The 11,781-nt window shown below is 38.0% G+C and overlaps 2 protein-coding genes across 3 annotated transcripts; both read right to left on the bottom strand.

Moving 5' to 3' along the window:
• Window positions 1–268: 268 nt before the first annotated feature.
• On the bottom strand, window positions 269–2,308 carry LOC111239960 (GTPase IMAP family member 7-like). The gene is made up of 2 exons (XM_022769921.1): window positions 2,302–2,308; window positions 269–1,287 (listed from the first exon to the last, which is right to left on the bottom strand). Exons 1-2 carry the CDS (start codon window positions 2,306–2,308, stop codon window positions 269–271), a joined length of 1,026 nt encoding a protein of 341 aa, XP_022625642.1.
• Window positions 2,309–7,672: 5,364 nt separating this feature from the next.
• Window positions 7,673–11,781, bottom strand: LOC111239956 (GTPase IMAP family member 7-like). 2 transcript variants are annotated; one of them, XM_022769916.1, is made up of 3 exons: window positions 11,697–11,781; window positions 9,973–10,044; window positions 7,673–9,470 (listed from the first exon to the last, which is right to left on the bottom strand). In XM_022769916.1, the coding sequence occupies exons 1-3, from the start codon at window positions 11,701–11,703 to the stop codon at window positions 8,383–8,385; spliced, it is 1,167 nt and encodes a 388-aa protein (XP_022625637.1). In that variant the 5' UTR covers window positions 11,704–11,781; the 3' UTR covers window positions 7,673–8,382. The 2 variants fall into 2 exon arrangements, with proteins under 2 accessions (XP_022625637.1, XP_022625638.1); XM_022769917.1 differs by lacking the exon at window positions 11,697–11,781 and adding an exon at window positions 10,188–10,290.

Below are 11,781 nucleotides of genomic sequence, written 5' to 3'. Positions count from 1 at the left end.
ATACAGTGGCTCTGTGGATGGCAATGTCAGTTAGTTCACCCCTTTTGGTCAAACATGAAAAACAAGAAACTGAAATACTCAACTGGATGGGTTGCTAATGACTTTGCTGATCACCTAAAGCTAACACCAACAGATTCGATCAAACTCATGTTTACAACTCTTTTTAGCCTGTTATCTGATCTCTTCCTGTGTCATGTTCCCTGATGATAAAACAAACAAACAAACAAACAAACAAAAACCCCACCAAACCTACAGTACAAAAATCACTTTAGGTTGGCTCCTTTCCTTGAATTCTTGGCATATCCATAGTTTTCATGACGGCCTCAATGGCCTTCTCTGCCGCCTCCTTTGTTGATTTTGAATCCTTAACTGCACAATATCCTGTATAACCTGCTCTAACTACATTCACTGCTATGTTCATTGTATCTTTTGCTAGTGTTACTGCTACTGCTTTTGGTGACTGCAAGTGTTCCACAAGCTTTGTAACCATTGCTGGCACACCAAGTAAACCTCCGAACAACATGCCTATCCCTATACCTGTCAACTGGATTAAAATGCTTGCTGACACTATTTTTTTGGCTTCATTTCTGACCTCTTCCTGTGACATGTTTGTGAATGTCTGTCTAATAGTCGTTTCCTCATTTTGTATGTCTCTCTCAATTTTTTGCAGCATTTCATTGGTATAGCAGCCTCCATTGTTTTCCTTCACTATCTTGTCAAATGTGTTGAGCAGCTCTGCCACCTGGAACTTGTTGCTCCTGTATTCATCCTGCTCCGTCTTCTTCCAGTATTTATTATCAATGACGTGACACCGGTTGCCGCATTTCTTCACCAGATCACTCAGATCCTCACTCTGACTGACAAAATCCTCAATCTTCTTTCCTTCATCAAGCTGGTCGCCATGAGTGAAGAGAATTACAGCATATTTCAGAACTGCTTCAGAGAAATACTGAGATATTCTGTTGATGACATCCTGCTCTTGCTCGGTGAATCTATCCACTTTAAACACAATGAGAAAAGCATGAGGCCCAGGAGCGCACTCTGTGATACACCTCACTATCTCAGGCTTCAGCTCCTCCTCAGACTTGTTTGTGTCAAACAAACCAGGAGTGTCGATCAAAGTGATTCTTCTCCCATTGACAGATTTGGTTACTGCTTTACATTTGGTTGTTCCAGATTTGGGAGAATTATCTGTCTGGAATACTTGATCACCAAATATAGTGTTGGCTAGGCTGCTTTTCCCAGCTCCACTTTTTCCCACGATGACAATCCTCTTTGTATCTGGCACTGAAAGAGAATAACCAACCTGTAATGACCCTGTACTTTTGTACGTTCTCTTGCTACTATATATTTAGTCACACACATATACACGTGAATCAACAATCACAATGGACACAACACTTTAAGAACAAACGTCCTAGCAAAGCTGTCTTTGATTCTTTTTTTTGGCCATGAGTATAGCAGAGATAGCTTTATACATCTCCATCTTTTTTTATTTAATCTATTTTTATGTAAAGAATATGAATTGCCTGTGTATGAAATCTGCCATGTACCTTGCCTTGCCTTATTGTTGAACTTATTTTCCAGGAAGTGACACCAGTAAGACCAGTTACATATCCATCTTTTCATTTTAATGCACCAGCAATTGAAAACTGGATAGCTTATCAATCACACTGATCATTTAGTGTAGTTGTTTAGTGTAATGTAGTTGTGTGTACTTCTTACCAAGAACCATGTCAGATATTTTTTCTTCTTAAAAGACATGAAAGCTTAATAAATAACTAGACAACCATCATAAACGTCACGTACTGCACGTACACATAACTGATTATCTCCTGTGCTCCGACTTCCAGAAATGAAACTCTTTCTTATCACATATCTAAGATGACAGCCATGGTACTGTGATGGCAAATGAGCAGGGTAGCTAATTTTACAAAATGGGAAGGATCATGTTTCAGTTTTAGGAAACAGCCTAACTTTAGGAAGAACAGTGTGATTCACAGTATCAAATATATTGTATATTTCTTATCTATTTAAGCAAAGAGGAAGTAATCATGAGCATGGCGCCATGACAATTCACCAATGTGAAAACTTCTCAGCACAGTTGAACTAGATCCTTGATTAGAACGATTCTTTAAAGCCTCTGTTTGTTTCTGATTCTCATTCTGATTCTGCAGCACTATTTTACCAGAAACCACAGCCAGGTAAAAACCGTGAGTGAGTGAGAGTCAGACAGAGAGCGGTCATGAAAAGTTTGTTGCAGCGAAATGAAAATGATTTGAACAAGTCAATGTAACTCACCATCCATGTTGTGAAAACAGAAATCGACACGGTGTGAAGTTTAGACTCGTACGAACTCTGCGTCTTCACTCTGTAACTCCTTTCCCGTTTCTCGCTCGTGCTTGGTTTGAAATAGTTTTGGTGTCTGTTTGACGTGGCTGCTCTCCAAGTGACTTTGTGGTGAACTTCCACTCACTGTAAACAAGGCAGGGCTCTTTTACAAGACACACGTTACGAGTGGAAACTGATACCAGCAGTTTGCTGATGTTCGTTGATAAGGTTTAGGATTACTTTGTGTTCAACAAGTGATTATTAACACAAACACAGTGAGTTTAGGTTGAACTGGAAGAAAAAACTCAGGAGACAGAGCTGCATTCAGTTTCAAACATCAAACAAATGTAAATACTGCTGCAATAGGTTGTGGGCTGAAATTCATCCACAATAAAGGAAATAACTCAACAAAATGATCAAGTGCTTAGTTTTCCAGTTCTCATCTGTATCGTGTGAAATGAGCAAAGAAGAGCTGAAGGGAAACAGCAAACGGAAGTGATAAGACGCCACACAGCAGCTTCACCTTCACACCCATCATCACATACTGAAATGGTGTTTGTTTGAAGACTATTTTCGTATTTCCGCATTATTGTTGATTGATGAACAGCTTTAACATCTTTTCTTTTTTGAGACACGAGACATAAACTCAAAATATTTCACGGCTTTTACTCTCACAAGTTTTTTATATTATGTATCTTTTTGTGGTTTCTGAGGACACCAGAGAAACAGCAAAAATAACCCCTTAGGAGATGAAGGGTGGGTTATACTATACTGTATACAGTGTGTGATCATTGTGTCAGTACATGGAGCATCCTTTGATTTAAATATACTGCACGAAGCGCATGAACAGTTTACATCCTGTGATTTGACAGAGTAACATCATCAACAGCCAGTGTTAAAGGATTTATTAAGAGAAAAAGAAATATGTGAACAATCATATCTTTTATTATTTATATGAAAAACAATCATGGAACACATACATTAGCACAGCAAAGACATCAAGAACAGAAACTCATCTTCTTAATTCAACACCTAAAACTCATTTGATCATGTATCTATTACTGATTAACCTTTTTTAGTTAGATATGATGAATATTTTTTTCCTACTATATTACTGGAAACTTGTAGGAGTATTAACTTGTCGTCTTGAATGTGTACTGCCTGATCACTGAGGACTTGTTCAGAGACTATATCTGATTAACTGACAGAAATATAAAATAAATTACAAAGTGGTTAATTACAATTTCAGGATGTAATAAGTGAAACATACAAAGAGAATAGTTAATATTTCCATCTAATTAGTGCTTGAGCTATGAAATTGTCATGTTCCTGATTCTTTTTTTTTTGCTCACAGTCTGGACACGTATTGCATTCGGTCATTTCCTCTACAACAACATATAAAAGCAACTTCTGATGTGATGCCCTTATCAGCAGGTCAACAACATGTGTCTGTCAGCAGTCGGTTCATTCACTGAAGGCAACAGGCTTCTGCTGCTGCCTCTGCCACTGCCACCACAGTTGCCATGGCGTCACTTCCTTCTGCAAACCCCTCTACCGCTGCCGCCGCTCCCTCTGACGCTCCCTCCGCTGCTGCTGCCACCTCTGCTGCTCCTTCAACTGATGCTTCTGCTATTCCCTCTACTGCTGTGGTCACTGCTGCTCCATCCACTGCCTCTGCTGCTGTTTCACCTTGTTGTGCTGCTTCTTCCCCCTCTGCGGTTTCTTCTGCCTGTGCATCTTTTGCTCCAAGTACTTTCATTAAAGAGAGGTAACCAGTTGCTGTTTTTGCCATCTCTGCTCCCTTCACCACTGCTGTCAGTACTCTTTTACCTGGTGTTGCTGCTGTTTGTTCCTCTACCGCACCTTTTCCCTCTGCAGCTGTTTCTTCGTTTGATGCTTTCTCTGTTCCTGGTCCCTCTTTTGTCGCTGCTTGTCTAATTGTGCTCACACCTTTTATGGCACTGATTAAAATTGCAGCCTCTGGTCCAAGCAGTGCCCCAATCATCAGCCCTTTACCTGCGATGCCTGCGAATTTGGCAATATTCTTCTTATAGACAGCAGTTTTACTTTTCTCTCTGGTGTCTTTCTGACATACATTTCCTTCCTGTCTAAGTCGTTCTTCCTCTTCATTCATTTCTTTCTCCATTGCTTGTAGTAACTCATTTGTGTAGTGACCACCTTTGTTGTCCATCACTACTTTGTCAATAGTGTTGAGTAGCTCTTCCACCTGGAACTGGTTGCTCCTGTATTCACTCTGTGGTTGACGGTTCCAGTATTTGTTATCAATGACATGACAACGGCCGCCACACTTTTTAACAAGATCGATCAGACCTTCGCTCTGACCGACGAACTCTTGAATCTTCATTCCTTCAGGCAGCTGGTCGCCATGAGTGAAGACAATTGCAGTGTATCGTAAAGCCTCCTCTGAGAAGTACTGGCTCATTTTTGAGATGACTTCCTTCTCGTGATCTGTGACTTGCTCCACTTTAAGCACAAGGACAAAAGCATGAGGCCCGGGAGCACTCTCCATGATGCACTGAAGTATTTCAGACTGCATGTCCTCCTCTGATGTGCCTGTGTCGAAGAATCCTGGTGTGTCAATCAAAGTTACGTTTCTTCCCTTGACGAGTTTTGACTCTGCTCGGCAAACACTTTTTTGTGAGACGGGCAACTGGTTTATCTTGAACACGGTCTCTCCGAATATGGTGCTGCCAAGGCTGCTTTTCCCAGCTCCAGTTTTCCCAAGGAGGATAATCCTCCTTGTTGGTGGCACTGGAAAAGAATAATGTCTCAGATGAACTTTATTTCTCTAACATACATTTAGTTTCTTGCTTCTTCTCTTAGCTTGTCACTTGTGTTCATTCAGTATTCTGATTAGTCACCTTTCCTGTCACAGCAGGGACAGAATATTGCACAGTATGTAGCGCTGCACTCTGCAGACATGCTTTGTAATCTCAGCCTCAATCAAGAATGACGGCGGACTTTGGCCAAAGGCAACTATGGACAGTAAATTGAAATAAAGAGGTGTGTCAGTTGCTAAACGTGCCCTCATTACAGTAATTTAAATGGGTTGGACAAAATAATAGGAACACCTTTCAGCATAATACAACACAATTCAACTGCACCATGGACATGTACATCCTCAAAAATAACCATCCAGTTGAATCAACACCTCTTTAACATGGTTTCAACAAACCATCATGACGGAGGACTCATTGCAGGACTGTTGTATTAAACTGCATTAGTTTTAGTTAAGTGTACCTGTACATATATTTCATCATATAAAGTATGTAAACCCAAACTAAATGACTTTTTCATTGATTGATGAACTGCAATCAGTTACAGAAGTTATAGAGCAACAGCAAGAAAGGAAACTACTTTTAAATGCTAATTGTAGCTACGTTTCACTGATGCAGGAATCAAGGTTCTCCAAAGGAAACCGGCATTTTTCTCATTTAGGGCTTGAAATTAAAACTGAGATAATATTGATTTTTTTTTTTTTTTGAAGGAGGCTTCTCAACACTTATTCTTTTTTATTCACAAACAGCTTACCTTACATTGTCTACCTCACTATGAATGATCGATCTGGATTGATCATGAATCATATTATGAGATACATATCAGATCACATGAGAGGGCCACCTAACATTATACAGTAACTAACTAACTGTAGGCTAAGTGACAAACAACAAAAACCAAGCATTAATGCTGTGGAAAAGAAAAGCTAAGGAAGTTACTTTTTTAATGACTGACCTCAGAATTTTATTGACAGGAATCCAAATAAACAACTCATTTGTATTGCAATGCAAATAAAACAATATTTGTTTTATTGTTAAGTATTATTTGAACCAAGACATCTTTTTGTATCACTTAACAATGTATTTGTTTGAGTTAATGAATATTGCTCAGCGTGGATAGAAAATAATTGAAAGGAGCATGGAGATAATAGTCAATAGTAGCCCAGACAGAATAATAATAGAGAAAATAATCTGAACTCACCAGCCATGTTGTCAAAAAAGAAAACAAAAATACAATCAGCGTAGTCAGAGTTGATCAGATTCTGATCTCGGTGCTGTATCTTATTTGTTCTCACTCTGGTTTGCTGCTAACCACTGAAAATACACATGTAAAACCAAATGCGTCTTTCTCTGCTGTCTGCTGAATGATCGTGAAGACACGATCTGTAATATATCAGCAACAGTATCTGGGTTGTCCGGTCAACAATCACTCAGATGTAGGTAATAAAACATACAAACATTGACCAGGATCATTAGAAACCCAGATACAGTAAGAACCCTCACCTTATGTTAACCACAATTCACCTCATCAGCTCACTCTATTCACTTCATAATACACTAAAAGGATCTTCATCAAATAGTTAAATAGTTAAATAAATCATCCAAAAAGTGACACAAGAAACATGTATACAGCTTGTCTAAGATTTACCTTTTGATTTTAATGTGAGACTTAGCCATGCACGTTATATCACTTCTTTTAAAAAGAGAGAACAGTAAAAGCTTTTAAAAGCTTTATTGTAATGGACTTTGTGACAGACAGGGTGATAGTGGATTCCATAAAGCAATTCTCTTCATCAAAGTATCTGCATTTTCCTTGTTTAAAGTCTGGCCCACATGTAGTGTGATTGTCAGATGCTACTTCCACATCTGGACCAATTCTGGCACTCACACAGAAAATCTTTCAGCTGTCAGTCAATGACGATGATGACAGCTGTAATCTGCCCATATATGGAAGAATATGGGCCAGACTCAGACCAATGACCCTGGCTTATGCTGAGCCAGAAGTTTCATTTTGCTTTCTGTCTTCTGCTGACAGATATAATGAGGGAATTAAATGAATTTACTGTTCATGGGTTAAAAAAATGAATATCTGCAGAGTGGCAGTCAGAAGGAAAGGACCTGTGTGTGAGAATGTTTGTTTCCTCATTATTGGTGCATGTTTCACCTCTTTACTGGAAGCAGGGTGATAGGAGCAGCCACAAAAGTGTGTTGTACATGATTTCATACACGTGCATGATGAAGGCCATGGTTCATTGGGTGTAACTACAGTCAGACACAAAGATGTTCCATCCCGTATCTAAAGACAGAAGGTTTCACTTTGTGTGAGAAACATGAACCTCTTATTTTAATGGCTTATAGTTACAATAAACTTCCAGTATTTTCATTTATCATAGTGAAAATACACATTACAAAGAAACAATGTAATTTCCCAATGTTAGGGTGACTGTTGTGGAATTTCTTAGTATTTTCAAAATCTCCATTTCAAAATCTTGAAACACACCATGTCCTTACAAACCACTTCAGTGTCAATATAGTTCCAGCTGTTCATTTATTATTTTAAAAAGACATTTCAAAGAAACCACACACATTACACTTCACATGCCAAAGAGTTAGATTCATGTACAACTGTTTTCAAAATTGTTTTTGAGAGAATTGAAGGCCATCTTGATTTCATACCCACACTATTCTCAGATTGAACGTGTGCACACTGCTCATGTGTTTTTCTGACTCTAGTCAAACATCTGAAAGTGATGAAGTATCTGTTGTAGAATTATTACACAATAAATCTATTTGCATTTTTCATTTTGAAAAAAAGGAAATGTCAACAAATGAGAGGTTTTATTGTAACAATCAAAATTTAATGCATTACCATAAAATCAATCTGATATCACTGACATAAAGAGGGAAAGCACACACAAAAAAACATTAAAAAAAAAAAACATTTCATTTCTGCATTTGTTTCTCCTCCTCACCTTGTTTTTGATCCTGGATGCATATGTTGCTAAAGTCTATTTAGTAGGTGTTAGAATTCTACATTTCCTGGACAGTTGCTGCCTCTGCTGTCATCTTTTTGCTGTGCAGTTTAAATAGTTCTCATCAAAAGCAAAAATCTATGAAAGATTTCTAAAACATCAACAAGGGTTTCTAAAACTGTAAAAGACTTTCTCAAGTAGTAAGGTCCAATGGTCTTTTAGATAGGAATTGTGTTTTCAAAGTGTAGTCATGATAAAAGACCAGAAGAAGCCCATTTGTTTCAACTGTGTTTAAGAACAGATGATTTCTCCTCACTTTGCTTTTGCCTTTTCAGCATTTTTTTAGCTTTGTCAAAGACAGCAATAGCTGTGTTCTTTGCTGCCTCTCCAGGTGAGTTTGCTTGATCAGCTACATTATATCCAATACAACCTCCTGCTACTGCTCCTGCTGCTGCAGCAGCTCCTGCAATTACACCTAATCCAATTCCAGCTGCTGCAGCTCCTCCTCCTGCTACCACTGCTGCCTCCACTGCTACTGCTCCGGTTTGCACTGTCATAAAGGCTGTGACAACTGATGAAACCATCACTGGCACACCAAGCAAAGCTCCCAACAGTGTTCCTACAGTAACACCAACTATTTTCCTGAGATGATTTGAGACATTGATCTTTGCCATCTCTCTGATTTCTGTCTCTGACATATCTGGTGATGACTGTCTGATGAGCTTCTCCTCTTGTTGTATTTTTGTCTCCACTCTTTGTAGCATGTCATTGGTGTAGCAGCCTCCTTTGTCCACCATTGCTTGTATTGTGTTGAGCAGCTCTGCCACCTGGACTTTATTGTTCCTGTATTCATCCTGCTGGTTGTTGTTCCAGTATTTATTATCAATGACGTGGCAGCGATCGCCGCACTTCTCTACCAGATCACACAGACCTTTATTGTCTTTGAAATATTCCTCAATCTTCATTCCTTCAGGGAGTTGGTCACCATGAGTGAAGACAACTACAGCATGTTTGAAAGCCTCCTCAGAGAAATACTGGGATATGTTGTTGATGACAGCCTGCTCTTGCTCTGTATATTTCTCCACTTTAAGCAGAATGAGAAAAGCATGAGGCCCAGGAGCGCACTCTGTGATACACCTCGCCATCTCAGGCTTCAGCTCCTCCTCAGATCTGTTTGTGTCAAAGAAACCAGGGGTGTCAATCAAAGTGATTCTTCTCCCATTGACAGATTTGTTTTCACTCTGACATTTTGTTGTCTCAGACTTTGCAGTGTGGTTTATCTTGAACACATCATCTCCAAATATGGTGTTGCACAAGTTGCTTTTCCCAGCTCCAGTTTTTCCCAGTAGGACGATCCTCAAGTCTGACTCTAGAAAAGAATAATGATATTGAACCTACTTTATTTCTTTTGCATCTTATTGTGCTACTCAGCACTGTGATGTGACTTCTAGAAATATACTTTATGCACACTTTAGTGCATAACAAAGAGTGACAGTATTTTAAAGTTAGCTTCTATAACTAGCACATAAGACAATGTAAAATTTTTAACTTTAGCTTGGCTTCTTATTTTGTGCCTTGTGAAATAATAATTTCTTTGGTTTGAGCAGACAGTGTGGGTTAATATGGACAACACCTAGTAGAAACACTGAGTGTATTTCAGAGAGATAAAACATCCAGTTCATGTATTGATAGTTGTCCATAGTCTTAGCAATATTGTACATTACTGTATGTCAATAGAAAAATATATTTATTTAAGTTATTTCCTGGTTAATAGGCTGTGAAAAGAGGTTTCCAATCTCCTTTAAGTGTATCTGTCAGAATGAATCATGGGATTTAATTGTGCTTAATAGCTTCTCCAGGGTCTAACTCACTGTTGTCGTCTTGCTCCTCAACTTCAGCGTCTGGATCAACTTCAGTGGAACACAGAACGTGTGGAGGAGTTCCTAAGTAAGAAGTTAGACCAGATATAGACATGAATCCAATTTTCAACTACTCTCTGTTTTCAGTCATTAATGTTTGAATACAATTCACACATAACATGAAACATAAACCCACACAGAATACATTATAATTGATCTTAACTCACCTTCCATGATGTTAAAAAATTAAATCGGGTTGGAACTACTGTTAAAATTTCTCTGCTTGGATTCTGTTTTGTCTTTCTCGCTTTCAAGTGATTGCATTAACAACCTATGACGTATAACCAGCAAAGACTTTTCAGTCTGGTTGTTCTTGATCTTCAAGTTTCTGTGGTAGCTGAGGTTTGAGGTTTGAGCTTGTGTTACTTTCGAAAGTTAAAACACTTCATTACATAGTCAACCAAAGTCATGTCTTGCTTGAGATTCAATTATGTAATTATATAAATTTTAGCATATTTAATTTATATGATAAAAGTGAGTTTGGAATGATTTTTTGGGCTTTTGCTCTCAGTGGTTCTATCTCAGCTCAAAGCTTAAAATATATGGATGTGTAGTATCTTATCAGCATGTGTGACACTGTAGCTCTTTGCATGTTATATTTTCATCATTGATGTTTTTCATTGTCCTTGATGCTTCATTTTTAACATAACAAATACTTATAGACTGCCATAGAGGTAGTTTAAGCACTCTAGACTTTGAATAAGCCTGACTCACTTGAATGTCAAATAGGTTTTCTGTGTTGTCTTTTATAGCAAATGTCTGTGTTTTTATTTTTGGTCTCTGTTGCCTGATGACATTCTTTCAGTCAATCCTCACACATTCATTATACAGTAAAAGCAAAAGTGCTTCTTACATCGAGCTGCTATAGTCAGGAATATCCAAAATGTCCTGAATATCTGGATTACCAATTTCTGTCACATTTGACCTTTTCTGTCTTTTCTGTGAGTCAGAGGGAGGCAGCTTCACATTGACAGTGGATGGCAAATCCAGGCGCAAGAAAAGTTCTTTGAATTGTTTTATTTGTGATAACAAAATTTTGAGCCACTGGATTTAAATGGTTAAATAGTTCAAAATGTCCTGAAGTATGGCCAGCAGCTGTGTTACTCCTCAGTGGTTCAGTCTGACATTTAGTCTAATTTTTGTTTTTTAAAACAAATGTAGACTTGACCTGTCTTTGGCAGAACCATAGGTCTTATCCTGTGATTTGTTACCAGTGCAGCTTTAAAGTCAAGTGTGCAGCATCGTAGTAAAAAAAATACGCATGAAAACAGTTCTGTCAGATCTATCAACAAGCAATGAGCATTAATAGAAAAAAATAAAACAATACAAGGTTATCATGCAACTCAAAAAAATGTTGGCAGTGAAACTTTTACAGATACATTCAATATGAACACTGGCAAAAAGCACTGAATATTTTGCATATCTATGTATGAACATCAAAAAATACATGCAGGCAGCATTATTTTTACTTTTGTATTCAGTCACTTCAAAATGTCTTTAGTTGAGTTTGCTTTATGGATCACATAAGTTTTACTGACAGTAGTTTGTAATATATCATTGAACTATTTCAACCTTGAATATACATGTATGTTTTTCAGTGATTAATCTTTGAATACAGTTCACACATAACATGGAACATAGACCTACACAGAATAATTTAATTTATCTTAACTCACCTTCCATGATGTTGAAAATGAGATCTGAAAATTTGTGGCAACTGCTGTTGAAATTGCTCTGCTTCTATTCTGCTTTCTGTTTCTA

The sequence above is a fragment of the Seriola dumerili genome, unplaced genomic scaffold, assembly GCF_002260705.1.
Source record: "Seriola dumerili isolate Sdu_G_001 unplaced genomic scaffold, Sdu_1.0 BDQW01006988.1, whole genome shotgun sequence".
NCBI classification, from domain to species: Eukaryota; Metazoa; Chordata; class Actinopteri; order Carangiformes; family Carangidae; genus Seriola; species Seriola dumerili.
This window is presented reverse-complemented; position numbering and strand designations above follow the sequence as displayed.